Here is a 14,381-nt window from a genome sequence, read left to right on the forward strand (position 1 = left end):
CCCTCTCTCACCTTAAACATATGCCTCTAGTATTTGACATTTATGCCCTGGCAAAAAGACTCCATCTACCCTATCTACCAGAACGTCAATGAAAACTCAAAAAATATTAACCACAATTAAAAGTTGGTCAAGGGGGAACGTGATGAGTTTATTCATGCTGAAAATAAGCTAGATCCAGCACTTTTTTACCTTTAGGCTAGAAACATAATGATTGAGAAAGGAATTCATACATTTTTCAGAAATTCATTTCCCTTTTTGCTACCTTCCCAGTCTAGATTAGGATAATTAAGTATTTCATTATTTTCATTATGACTATTAGGAAGTTATTATATATTTCTGCAATGTGTATGAAAATTTGTTTGTCTACCTCTTTCCCAATATTTGGTGACCTAAAGTATAACATCACCAATAACAGCACATCTATTGACCCTTAATTTGAACTAAGTGAATTCTTATTTTGAACGCCCAGGCATTTCATCTCCTTCTCATTATGTAACAGGTTGTTTGATCAATATTGTTACAGCATGCTCTTTTAGGCATTACCAGTAAGAGAACAGAAACACCAAAAATCTAACTCATATCAATCATGGCATATTTTTATTGAAGTGAGTTAAGAAAGCTTTCCTTCTTTAACCAATAATGGGATTGAGAAAATAGTTGATAAAGGCTGATAATCTTTTGAAAAATCTTCTATTCTCTTGACTTGCTGCAAAATAAAGCAGATGCACCTTAAGATAGCAAACAAATTTTATAGTACCCATCAAAAGCTAGTAAAAGATTACATTGTAATAGTTGAAGAAGAGTGGTTGAATTCTCTAAGTTTCCGGTTATATTTATCTTTCACCCAGCATTAATAAAACTGACTAATAGATCATTTATCTCATGGTTGTTTGGAACATCTTTAGGTCATGAAAGGTGCTACAAAATGCATGCTATTTGGATAAAGAGTAAAGCCTCTCTTAAGGTGGATACAACATAACAGGACAGTAAGGTAGAATGACAACACTGCAACAGAGATAGTTATTGCAAGTTTGGGGTTAAAAACTTGCTGCAAAGAGCAGAAAGAGATACAATTGCCAAGATAAACTCAGGCTCTGATGCCAATATGCATCTTATAACACTCACCAGTTACACTCTTAAATTTCTCATTTTAAAATGTTTCTTAACCCTGTTGCCTAATGCATTCCCATTTCCTTTGCCCCCTAATCAGACCTACACAATCAGGTCTTTAACTCCTCAGGTACTGGAATTCACAGTCTAAGCCTCTTTGTCTCTTGATGATTCTTTCTTCCTGTAGGACCACCCTTAAGATGCACACCTTTGACCATCTTTTGATCATTCCCTCCTAATTTCTTCTTTCCTTGTCAGTGACAAGTTTTGGCAAATTTTCCTGGTGCAATGTGGCTTGGTTTCTATTATAAATTAAAAGTGTAAGTGATGTTTTTGTGATTGTTCTTGACGAGGACTTTTCTCACATTAACCCCCAGGAGGTATTGTCATTGCATTAAGTTTTTTGTAACCTTTGTTGTGATGGTCAATTCTGGAAAAAAACAAGAAAATGTAGGACTGATATTGATTAGGATACCTGAAATTTGGATTATCTATTTTAAGTTCTGCTTTTGTTTTTGTGGACAAAGAATATATGCCTGAAGATAATCAATCTGAATACATACTGACTATTTGAATATGGAGGTTTGTATATTTTGATCCCAAAATAAGAGGCTGAAAGTATGCATTTCAAATCACTTAATTGAAAAAAAACAGTAACTCTGGAAAAATATCAAAACTCTTCATCCAACATTACTAAAATCTCAGACAATAGTAAATGCTTCAATAAAAAATGCTATACAAATTCTATAAAAATGCTTCTACTTCTGTTGATATATCTACCATGTCGATGAGTTTGCATATTAAAAAATTCATAACATGTAATTAAAGAAAGCATAGTTAGTTGAACCTACCTTTTATAATGCTGCTTCCATCTCATTATTGTTCACTTTGAAGCATATGGCTAGCCTGAGTTTCTTCATCAGGAAGATTGTGCACATTCACATCATGGCTACTTCTGAATCCCTTTGAACCACCCTCTTTCGACCAGCGTTGTGTTTCATGAATAACTGTTCTTGTTGAACTACTAAGCCCATCCACTCTGACACCTGGCTCTCTGCTATCTGCAGTGCCAAAATCAGTGAAATCCCCTAGGTTTGAGAAGTCGCCTGAGTCACTAGTGCTTGTGATTCTATGAACTACCCTACTACCCACCTTAGATGCAGTGGATTTGGTACCTGAAGTCCGAAGACTTTCAAAGTCAGGTGAGTGATGTGTGGATGTGCTAGTAGCAGTCTTAGTATTTAATGGTATTCCTAATTCACCAAAAGAATGTTCAACTGGAGAAGAGAGGAAATCAGGCGCACCTACTGTGACTGTTTCAGTAACTCTACCATCTTTTGAAATGATTGTTTTAGTAGTTACAGACCCATGTGAAGTGGATGTTTTAAGCTGGGAACTCTGGGTGAAATGTCGATTTGGGACATGTGATTTTTCATCAAGATTGTCTGCGAAGTGGTGCAATTCACTACTATATATACCATCACCTCGCAATATGCTATGTTCAACATCTGCATCAGTTAGTGTTTTTCCACTTGAGTGTGTAGTTACATGCCGAGATGTGCCACTTGTACCCCTTCCATCAGTTAGTGTTTTTCCACTTGAGTGTGTAGTTACATACCGAGATGTGCTACTTGTACCACTTCCATCAGTTAGTGTTTTTCCACTTGAGTGTGTAGTTACATACCGAGATGTGCTACTTGTACCACTTCCATCAGTTAGTGTTTTTCCACTTGAGTGTGTAATTACATGCCGAGATGTGCTACTTGTACCCCTTGTATCAGTTAGTATTTTTACACCTGACTGTGGAGTTGCACTAACTGCTGGATCATAACTAATTAGACCTTTACTTTCAATACCACTTGAAACTTCAGTATTTGTTTCTAGGCTAAATTCCCTCACATTTGTGTCATCCCAGAAATGAGGATATGTATCTCCTATATCAGCAGTTTTATAATTAGTATTGGTTACACCTTTTAGTAACCTTATTTTGAAAGTGTGAGTTGGTTTTCCATATTCAATCCTTTCAATTCTGAATGAAGTCATAGACATAAGATTTTTTGCCAGTTGTGCATTACGTTCTCTATCAATGTTGTAAATGAATGATTTTTTACAAGATCCTTTGCAAGCCCGTATCTTGATATCAATGTCAACCTACAAATAAGGATAATTTTTTAAAATTTGTTAAAAATGCAAGATATCTTATGAAAGCATTTCATATTGCAATCTTTTTCTTTCCCAATTTCCAAGTTATTTAAAAAACGCACTAAAGATAATTCAGCTAAACAAAGCTAAGGTTGGCAAAATGTTCTTCTGCTGGGCTTGAAAGCCTCTGTCACCATAAAAACCACTGAACAAAGTTATATCATTACCTGAAAATCTGATTCTGTTTGTGTTAACACAATCAACCAATTGTTAATAATGTGAATGGGTGATGTTACAATATCATTGCAGCAGATTTGTTGCAAAATGCAGATTAAGGTTCTAAATGAGGTTCAAAAACATATGGTAGTGGGTCACTATTTGGGTCAAGAGCTTGAAGGTCCAACCAAAGGATGTGGAAACAAATCTCAGATGGCCTGCTCCAGGATGGCATTTTTCCTTACAGCTGTCACTTTGTGATGGCTGCTTTAAGGGAGCATGCTTGCAATGCTTCATGCTAATTTCAATTTTTTTGGTGTGTTAGTTGTAAATGGGGCTAATAGCAGAACAATATTCTAAACCCATCTGACCTATCAATGAGTGGCTGAAATGCCCTTTTACAAAAGATAATAGGTTCTTATTAACATGGAGTTCAATATTACAATAGTTCCCATTTCAGAATGGGACTGAGAAAATCTATACTATGCATCTACTCCACACTTTCTGCAGTTTTTCAATAGAAAAGATGCTCAGACTACACATTTAGGGACCTGGCTGCGCAGGATTTCTTCTTCAGCTGCCAGAAATCTAGGTTTGCACTGCATATCTTGAACTGACACTTCCCATTTGTTCATCCTTCCCCATTTCTCTATTCCACTCAACCTACCTTTCTCTAGAAAGGCATCTGCACAATGCAAATTGTGTTATAAGCTGGAGCCAGCCATTCTGCAGTTTTGTTTTCTGTCTGCAGTTTGGTAATCTTTTGCAAATGATGTGTGCCCCAAAGCTCATGGGGCCCAGTTCTTAAAATAGATTGGTCTATCTGACAGGTAGCTGGGGTACCAAAAAGATCTTCAGTGAACAAATAAAAGAGGAGACCCAAGCAACTGCCACTTCAACTATGCATCACCAGTGATGCAGAACATATAGCAGTATCTAAGGGCTTCCAATGACCAAAATGGCACTGTAATTGACTTTGATCTTGAATCTGAAATATGATCCAAACCTTTTCTGCAAAAATAGAAAAATAAAACAAAAATTGAAGTTTTAAATGAATTAAAAGGCAGCTGGAAAGACAAGGACTGATTGGAAGGAATTTTGGTTTTATGCGGGGGAGATCAAGTCTCACAAAGCTGACTGAGATTTTTGAGGAGATAACTATGAAAATTGATGAAAGCAGAGAGGTAGATGTGGACTACATGGACTTCAGTAAGATATTTGAGAAGGTCCAACATGGTAGGCTGGTCCAGGAGGATAAAGCACAAGGGATCCAAGGCAAGTTGGCAAATTAGATCCAAAATTGGCTTGATGATAGAAGGCAGAGGGTAGTGGTGGATGGTTTGTTTCTGAATGGAAGTCTGCCATAAATGGTGTACTGTGGGAATTGGCGCTGGCACTTCTGTTGTTTGTAATATATATAAATTACTTGAATGAGAATGTAGGTTGTCTGATTAATAAGCTTGCAGGTGACACAGAAATTGATAGTAGATAGCAAAAAAAGTTGTGAACAGGATTGTGATGGAGTTTAATTCATGCAAGTGTGAGGTAAGGTATTTTGTTAAGTCAAATTCTGGTAGGACATATGGAGTAAATGGCAGGGACCTTAGGAACGTTGATGCACAAATATACTTGAAAATAGAGTCACAGGTGGATAGGGTAGCAAAGAAGGTATTTGGTGTACTTGCCAAGATAAGACATATGACGAGACATTAAGTATAAGACTTGGGATGTCATGCTGCTACTGTATGAAACATTGTTTAGACCACTCTTAGAGTATTGTGTATAGTTCTGGTCACCACACTACAGGGAAGATATGGTAGCAGTAGAAAGAGTGCAGAAGAGATTCACCAGGACTAGAAGGTTGTAGTTATAAGGAGAAATTGGATAAGCTTGATTTATTCTCACTGGAACATAGGAGGCTGAGGGGTGACCTTGTAGAGGTTTATAAAGTTATGAGGGGAATAGATAGAGTCTTTATCCCAGGGCAGGGGAGACTAGAACTAGACCTCACAGGTTTAAGATCAAAGGGTAGAAATTTAAAGGCAATCTGAGGGTTAAGATTTTCACACAGATGGTGGTGAATATCTGGAATGAGCTGCCAGAGGAGGAGGTAGAAACAGAAATATTTACAATGTTTAAAAGGTATTTGGACAAGTACAAGGATAGGAAAGGCATAGAGGGATACAGGCCAAATGCAGGCAGATAGGACTAACATAGGTAGTCATCACGGTTGACATGGATGAGCTGGGCAGAAGAGACCTATTTCTGTACTGTATTATTCTATGATTCCATGAAGTTGTTACCTCCAGTCTTGTAATCTCGTTGAATTGTTCTAAAATGGTGTTTCGCAGTCGATTTATTTTATTAATTTGTTCATTGATTCTGTTCTGCAAAATAGTAAGTCTGGAATTCAGATGATCTACTTGCTGATAATAGTTATCACCAAATCCTAAAGAGGTAGTAAAATATACAAAACTTCTGTTAGAAATTACTGATGGGAAAAAGATATAAATAAATACCTCAATTTTTTTTAAATACAGTTGTATAATTGAGTGAGAGGAAGAAATTTAAAACTACTAACGAAATCTAGGTGCAAACATTTCCTATCAGCTAATATCATCAATATTAGTAGTAGTTTTGCTTTACTTGGGCTTTACAGGATCTTTGTAAAGCATGTATAAGAGAATAACATTAAAAATACCATAAGTGCCTAGTAAAGGATAGTCTTGTAAGAACAGTGAAACTAAAAATTCCAGTGATTTAGTGATAAAATTTTAAAGGAAAATCCATAAGTGTTGAATGTGAACAACTGTGAACTCCTTATGTTTATGTGAACACAAAAGGTGAAATTTTCTCATAAACACACTCACTTCCCAATCCATCCAGAGACTGTCTGATTCTATTGATAGCTTCAGTCACAGTAATGTGAGTATTCCCAAACATTTTGGAATACTCTTCCAACAGGCGTCGGATGTCTCGTACCCGCTCATCATTTTCTTGGTTTTTAACATCTATTAATCCTTGCATTCTGCATCCAGATGGACATTTAGGGCCCTATATTAATAATGCACAATTATATTATTGTATTTCTTTGCAATGTAACAAATCTTCACAAGAAGTGAGAAAGTGACTGCACCACCTACCAAGTCATCGTCAGTACAGATTGGCCATTTGTTCTGCTCTGAACATGAAGATGATCTTAGGTGACCAAACTCGGTAGGTCGTGGACCACGGGGCGAAAGGGTGGACACTGACTTTTTGTAAAAAATTAAAGAAAAGGACATTAATTTCACACAGGCAATACGAAGCCACAAACATTTCATCCAGCTGGATTCCAGCTTACAAATGTTGCTGTTTTAAATAAATTGAAAGTAAATTACCAAATTCTCATTTGTTTCTGCAAGACACAATTTACAATAATTAAAATAGGCAGGTTTAACTTAAAAAAACATAAATCTACTTGCAATTCCAGGCCAACGAAAGCAAACTTACTAAATGAATGAAGCATATTATCAAACCTAAGACCAGTGTTCCTCGCATTTTACCAGCTGTGGAGCATCCAGAATGTCTCATCTTTCTCTCATCTGTCAAGTTTTAATCCTAAAATCGACAGTCAATATTTCGACATCCCACTTATCAAGAAAGTGGAAGGTCTGTCAAATATTTACCATTCAGCTGTTTCACAATGCACTGTGAATCACAGTACATTATCTTTGATTGTTCAAAAATCTGTTGGCATGTCAAGGATCAATAGTCTAAAATATTTCTTCAATCATGACACGTTCCTCAAAATTGGCATAACACTGTATTTTGCAACAACTAGTGAAGAAAATAAATTAATAAAGAACCCCCCCCCCCCCCCCCACCTCCCCACACACACTCCTCAGTAATAACATCTTCGGGAAAAATGGGTTGAGTTTAGGATTTCAATCATTTGCAGAGGCCCTCCTCCTCCTCACCATAGCCTGTAATGTGGTGAAGCAGAACATTATATGACATTGCAGTAGGGCTTCTCCATGAATGCTTCAAGATGTAATAGGTGATCCACAAGCTGAATGAACCACTCATGCTGAGCTGCCAATGTGTGGTCCTTTTAGGCTCAAATCCCTGGGCTCAGCATCTGCAAACGGTTTTGAGGAAGCCTTTCAGCAAGTTTCTTAAATGTCACCTACACATATTGCTCCTGATCCATTCTCTTTTTCCTTTCTGCAACTAAAATAATGACCCCCAATCCTCCTCCTCTTGAATAATGGTGTCCCTAATTATGGGTGAGACTGTAAAGTGGGTGATAATTGGATGTTGTGAAGTGGTTATTGTGGCTGCATATTCAGCACAATTATTTCCTTCACTTTCACTCCTTTTAGACAAGATGTGCAATGGTCAGCAGTGACGGGGTAGGCCAAAGGCGTGTTTCCATGCTGTAAAACTCTACAACAGCACAGCATTTAAGAATGCAGCAGGAAGATAGTAATTGAAATAAAGATTCCATAGAATACATTTCATATGTGTCAGAAGGAAAGCCTATATGTGGAGAAACCTTGAAAAAAAGGAAAAGAATGAGAAACAAATGATAGAATTAGCATTGAGTTTTAGGAAGACCAGCAACCTGCTTCTTCCCACATCCTCTAATGGTTCAGTAGCTGTGGGATTTATCCTGAAGACTGGAAGTACTCAGCTCTAAAAAGGATTTGCCTTCTTCAAGAGGATTTCTTTCAATGGAGTTGACTTATTGTGTGTACTTTCTCTCAAAAGTGTGAGATGAGGGATCCTTCTTGACTTCATTGGCCAGGGCATTGAACATTGGACTAGGGAGGTATTGATACAACATTGTAGGGCATTGGTTGAGCCACAGCTAGAGTATTGTGTGCAGTTTGGGTCGCCACACTGTGAGAGACTTAACTTGAGTTCATAAGCCACAGATCTCACTGAGGACAATCAATGCAGTTTGAATGCTGGCCCTTTAAATAACATGTTTTTTTGGGAAGTTGGTTGAGTAAGACTTGATTATTCTGTAAGTAAGTAGAGTCATGGATATAGCATAGATACAGCTCCCCACATTCTCATCAATTCTCCCACCCCCCACCCCCCCTGCAGATCACACCACTCATCGACACATTGGGGCAATTTAAGTGTCCAACCCACAAGTCTTTGGGATGTTGGGAGGAAACTGGAACACCTGGAGGAAAACCACATGGTCACAGGGAGAATGTGCAAACTCCACTCAGACAGCACCTGAGATCAGGATTGAATGCTCTTGGTTTTTTAAGCCCATGAACATCACACTAAATGGCATTAATATTAATGTCATTTGGAGTTAATATTAGGAGTTAAACTTTCTGATGGCCACTAACACGTCTAGAATTGTGTGCAAAATTGCTGTACTCTGGGTACAGCACCATTTCTTTTGGAGCTGTGCATAAGAAATTTATAACCCCAGTTGTATTAAACCTGGAGTGCTTTCAATATATTGTTTAAAACTGCTTAGAAGTTGGAGTTCAGTCTCTTTGGTGCATTGCGGGTATTTGATGTAGCCAATCAAATGATCTGCAAAGAAACAACAGTTAATTGGCATTCAAAAATTTCATTCGAAAAAAAGTTCATTCGAAAATTTTACCTGTGATTTCCTAATAGCAGCTGCCAGTAGAGGTCGCAACTGTTACATCATTCACATGCTAAGCACTAGGAAGCAAATCAGCCCTCAAAGAATACTGTCCAAGACATTCAATGTACTGCAGCATAAAAGTCTGCCATGGAGGCAAGAAAAAACATAGAGGAGAATTGGGAAAGTGAACTCTCATTTGCCTCTGGGCACAACCAGCATAATGGCCTGGCCTGGCCTGATAAATTCCCGTGTTGTGAGTAATGCCCCTTGTCAAAGCATGGCCCAAAGCTATTGCATATTACAGGTACATGAAGGGGCCAATGATCACAGCATCTTACACTGAAGTGCATAATATACAGATGCTACAATCTTTGTCAGTGATACTTTGGATTAAAGCTGAGCTCAGAAAAATGAATTAAGTAATAAATTAAGTAAACAATGGGCAAAACTGGGCATCAATGTTTCAGTTGGGACCCCTCATTTTATGTCTCTTGCCAACTTGCTGTGGCTTTTGCTTCTTGTTTTACTGTGAGCGAAAATTGCATGTCATAAATCACATGTGGTCAAATTCTCCACTAGGGAGGATTATGCCCAAAAGTGCCCAAGCCAATTTCTCAATTTCCAGGCATGTGTGCTTGGTATATTGAAAAATTATTCAAATGGGTTGACCATACCTTATGCACTGAGCCACAGAGGCACAGTAGCCTAGAATCATTGAGTTATACAGCACAGAAACAGGCTTGTTGGCCCAACTTGTCCATGCCGACCAAAGTGTCTGACAGAGCTAGTCCCATTTGCCTGCATTTGGTCCATATCCCTCTGAACCTTTCCTATCCATGTACCCATCAAAATAGTCTTTTAAACATAATCGTTGTACCTGCCTCTAGCTCTTGCAGTTCATTGCATATACCCATCACCCTATGTATGAAAAACTTGTCTCTCAGGTCTTCTTCAAGTCTTTCCACTTTAACCTTAAACGTATGCCCGATAGTTTTAGACTCCCCTACCCTGGGAAAAGGACCATTACAATCTATTTTATTTATATCCCTCATGATTTTATAAACATCTATAAGCTCATTCCTCAACCTTCTTCACTCTAGGGAAAACAGTCCCAGCTTATTCTCCTCCTAAAGGCAGAACCCTTAGGACCAATGATGTACAGAGGGATTTTGGGTCCAAATCCATTGCTTCCTAAAAGTGGCAACACAAGTAGATAGGGTGGTAAAGAAGGTGTATGGCATGCTTGCCTTCATTGGTCAGGGCATTGAATATAAGAGTCATGAAGTCATGTTGCAGCTGTATAAGAATTTAGTTAATCTGCACTTGGACTGTTGTGTGCAGTTCTGCTTGCCCCATTACAGGAAGGGTGTAGAGACTTCGGAGAGGGTGCAGAAGAGCTTCATCAGGATTCTGCCTAAATTGGGGAGTATAAGCTATAGGAAGTTGGACAGACTAGGATTGTTTACTCTGAAGTGTCACAGTCTGAGGGGAGACCCAATAAAAGTTTATAAAATTGTGAGGGGCATAGATACATTAGATAGTCAGAGTTTTTTCAAGGTTAGAAATGTCAAATACAAGAGGAAATAGCTTTAACATGAGAGGAGGAAAGTTTAAAGGAGATTTACAAGGCAATTTTTTTACACCAAGTATGGTAGGTGCCTGGAACGTGCTGCGATGGGTAGTGGTGGAAGCAGACATAATAGTGACATTTAAGAGGCACTTAGACAGGCACGTGAACATGCAGGCAGTGGAGTGATATGGATCATGCGCAGGTAGATAGGTTTAGTTTAATTTGGCATCATGGTCAGCACAGACACCATGCGACAAAGGGCCCTTTCCTGTGCTGTACTGTTTTATGTTCTATCCTTACTACTGGATATCTGAGATGAAACAGGAAAATACTGGAAAACCTCAGCAGATCAGATTGCATTTGTGGAAAGAGAAACAAAATTAACATTTCAGATCAAAGACACTTCATCAGTTGAAGGGTCTTGACCTGAAATGTTAACTCAGTTTCTCTTTCCACAAGGGCTCATTATTTTGTAGGTGTTTGTAAATGCCATTATTTCATTCAGAAAGTCAGGAGGTGTGGGATCCAGGAAAACTTGGCTGTGTGGATTCAGAATTGGCTCACTCATAGAAGACAGAGGGTGGTTGTAGATGGAGTGTATTCTGCCTGGAGGTCAATGACCAGTGGTGTTCTGCAGGTTTTTATGATTTTTATAAATGACTTGGATGAGGATGTGGAAGGGTGGGTTAGTAAGTTTGCTGATGATACAAAGGTTGGTGATGTTTTGGATAGTGTATAAGGTTGCTGTAGATTACAACAGGATATTGATGGAATGCAGACCTGGGCTGAGAAGTGGCAGATGGAGTTCAACCTGGAAAAGTGTGGTGATACACTTTGGGAGATTGAATTTGAAAGCAGAATACAAATACAGAATACAGGATGCTTAGAAGTGTGGAGGAACAGAAGGATCTTGGGGTCCACGTCCATAGATCCCTCAAGGTTGCTGAGCAGGTCAATAGGGTTGTTAAGAAGGCGTATGGTGTGTTGGCCTTCATTAGTTGGGGTATTGAGTTCAAGAGCCGTGAGATAATGTTGCAGCTCTATAGAACTCTGGTTAGACCACACTTTGAGTACTGTGTTCAGTTCTGGTTGCCTCATTATAGGAAGGATGTGGAAGTTTTAGACAGGGTGCAGAGGAGATTTACCAGGATGCTGCCTGGATTGGAGACCATGTTTTATGAGGATAGGTTGAGTGAGCTAGGGCTTTTCTCTTTGGAAAGAAGGAGGATGAGTGGTGACTTGATAGAGGTGTACAAGATGATAAAAGGCATAGATCAAGTGGACAGTCAGAGACTTTTTCCTAGGGCGACAATGGCTAACATGAGGGGGCATAATTTTAAGGTGATTGGAGGAAGGTATAAAGGGGATGTCAGAGGTCTGTTTTTTTTTTGTTTACACAGAGAGTGGTGGGTGCGTGGAATGCACTGCCTGCAGAGGTTGTGGGGGCAGATACATTATGGACATTTAAGAGAATGATAGAGAAATGGGGAACTATGTGGGAGGGAAGGGTTAGATAGATCTTAGAGCAGGATAAGATGTTGACACAACATTGTGGGCTGAAGGGCCTGTACTGTGCTGTAATGTTCTATGTTCTATGTTCTAAACTATAGATTCAAAGGCCTTCTCTTGTTGTCAAGCCATCAACCACTATAGTGCATCTGTGTCTTCAACACATTTGTCCAGAGGTTCAGTTGCGTAACACTGATTTTCAACATCATGCAACTGAAAAATCAATCTTTTCTGGACTGACCTGCAATAATGTGCATTTCTGAATGTATCACTCCTGGAAGTCAGTTGTCCCATCACTTTCTGCCAAGCATACCTGGTCATTGTTCTGGAAACCTCCTGCACCCCTCTTTCCTTGACCCCCAGCACAAAGGCCCTCTCGCTGTCTGTACATTCCTCACGAAGATAACAAGAAGCACTCTGTCCTTTCTCCTGTCTTTTGCTCTGCTTTTTTCTTGCAGCAGTTTTGAGCCTGAATTGTGCAGGTCCCTTTGGTGCACTCACCACTTCATTCTGCAGCTGGTTGGAAGTGCATCAGTTCTGTAAATTTCATACCCCAGCCCTGTGCACTGCTATCATTGAAGAGGGGTATGTATGTCCATCAGAGCACTAGTGAGACCATGCCTGGAATATTGTAAGTAAGTCTACTTAACTAAGAAAGAAAAAAATGCCTGTAATAGAGGGAGCGCAATAAAGCAGCAAAGGGTTACCAGGAATTTGGGGGATTAGGGAGAGTTGGGAGGGAATTCCCCTTTAAGGAACAATTAAGCGGATTAGGCCTAAAATGCTTAGAGTTCAGAACAATAAAAGGTCATCTCAGTGAAACATACAAAATTACTACAGGACTTGACCAAGTTAGAGTGATAGAGTTATACAGCACAGAAACAAGCCCTTCAGCCCAACTCATCCATGCCGACCAGAGTGCCTATCTGAGCTAGTCCTATTTCCCTTTGTTTGGCCCATATCCCTGAAAACTTTTCCTATCTATGAACCTGTTCAAATATCTTTTAAACATTGCAATTGTACCTTCTTCTACCACTTCATCTGGCAACTTGTGCCATATAGCCACCACCTTCTGTGTGAACAAGTTGCCTCTCAGGTCCCCTTTAAGTCTTTCCCCTCTCACCTTTAACCTATGCCCCTGAGTTTTAAACTTCCCTTCCCTTGGAAAAAGACTGAAGCATGACCTTATCTATGCCCCTCATGATTTTATGCATCTTCATAAGGTCACCCCTCAACTTCCTATGCTCCAAGGAAAACAGTTCCAGCCTGTCCAATCTTTACTTCCCCTCTTTGGGAGTGTCCAGAACTGAGATGAGAAGAAACTTATTTACTTGGAGGGAAGGTAGTGACCCTTTGGAATTCTCTCTCCAAGGTGGATGTGGAAGATAAGTTGCTGAGTATACTCAAGAGAGAGATGGGCAAATTTAGGGACATTAAGGGACTCAGGGGATATGGAATTAGGGTAGTAAAGAGGCACTGAAGTAATACATTTTATTGACTAGCAGAGCAGACACAATGGCCTACCCTTTTATTTCTAATATTCTCCTCCACTCGGTTGTTCAACTGGCCACCTGGTTGTAACAGATTGATCCACTGGTTGGTCATGGAATCACTCGCTCAGCCTATTATAGCATGCATTTTTAAAGCTTTCAAATAGTTTTGTAATTATCATCTTTTTGAAAAGCTAGCTTTCATCTTTTCTGTTCCTCATCTTATAAAATCTAATTCCCCATTCCGTTCTGAGAAAATTGGAAGTCCAAATACTATCCAATTCTATGTGCATTTTAATGATTCCCAACTAGATCTCTTTGCCATGGTGTCTGCTTGACAATTCATGCATCTTCTCTATGTATCTTTTTGGCAGAATCCATTGTTCCACTTTTTTATTATTCCTATAATAAGCACAAACATTGTTTTATCTTTCTCAGAGTTACTTTTACAATACTACAAAGACAATTTCCTGTACAACTAAGTACATTACAGGTGGTATAGTGGACACTGAAGATGGTTATAAAAAATTACAGGGGTGTCTTGATCAGCTGAGTAAGTGGGCTGAGGAATGGCAAATGGAGCTTAATTCAGATAAGTGCAAGGTGTTGCATTTTGGGAAAGTGAAATCAAGGTATAACTTTCACAGTGAACAGTAAGGCCCTGGGGAGTGGTGTAGAACAGAGGGACCTTGGAGTTCAAGTACATGGTTCCTTGAAAATGGAGTCACAGGTAGGCAGGTGG

At 39.1% G+C, this 14,381-nt stretch overlaps 1 protein-coding gene across 1 annotated transcript; it reads right to left on the reverse strand.

Moving 5' to 3' along the window:
* Window positions 1-575: 575 nt before the first annotated feature.
* On the reverse strand, window positions 576-7,117 carry LOC127579643 (fibrinogen alpha chain-like). Its single transcript, XM_052032559.1, has 6 exons — window positions 6,961-7,117; window positions 6,612-6,722; window positions 6,339-6,522; window positions 5,772-5,917; window positions 1,962-3,261; window positions 576-706 (listed from the first exon to the last, which is right to left on the reverse strand). Exons 1-5 carry the CDS (start codon window positions 7,039-7,041, stop codon window positions 1,987-1,989), a joined length of 1,797 nt encoding a protein of 598 aa, XP_051888519.1. The 5' UTR covers window positions 7,042-7,117; the 3' UTR covers window positions 576-706; window positions 1,962-1,986.
* Window positions 7,118-14,381: the final 7,264 nt, after the last annotated feature.

This window comes from Pristis pectinata, chromosome 2, assembly GCF_009764475.1.
Source record: "Pristis pectinata isolate sPriPec2 chromosome 2, sPriPec2.1.pri, whole genome shotgun sequence".
Classification (NCBI taxonomy): Eukaryota; Metazoa; Chordata; class Chondrichthyes; order Rhinopristiformes; family Pristidae; genus Pristis; species Pristis pectinata.

Coding starts and splice junctions, on each gene's coding strand:
- LOC127579643 (XM_052032559.1), bottom strand. CDS start 7,041: ATGAGACATTCTGGATGCTCCACAGCTGGTAAAATGCGAGGAACACTG. Junction 6,723..6,960: donor TAATATGCTTCATTCATTTA/GTAAGTTTGCTT, acceptor TTTTACAAAAAG/TCAGTGTCCACCCTTTCGCC. Junction 3,262..5,771: donor ACGAGATTACAAGACTGGAG/GTAACAACTTCA, acceptor CCTTATTTGTAG/GTTGACATTGATATCAAGAT.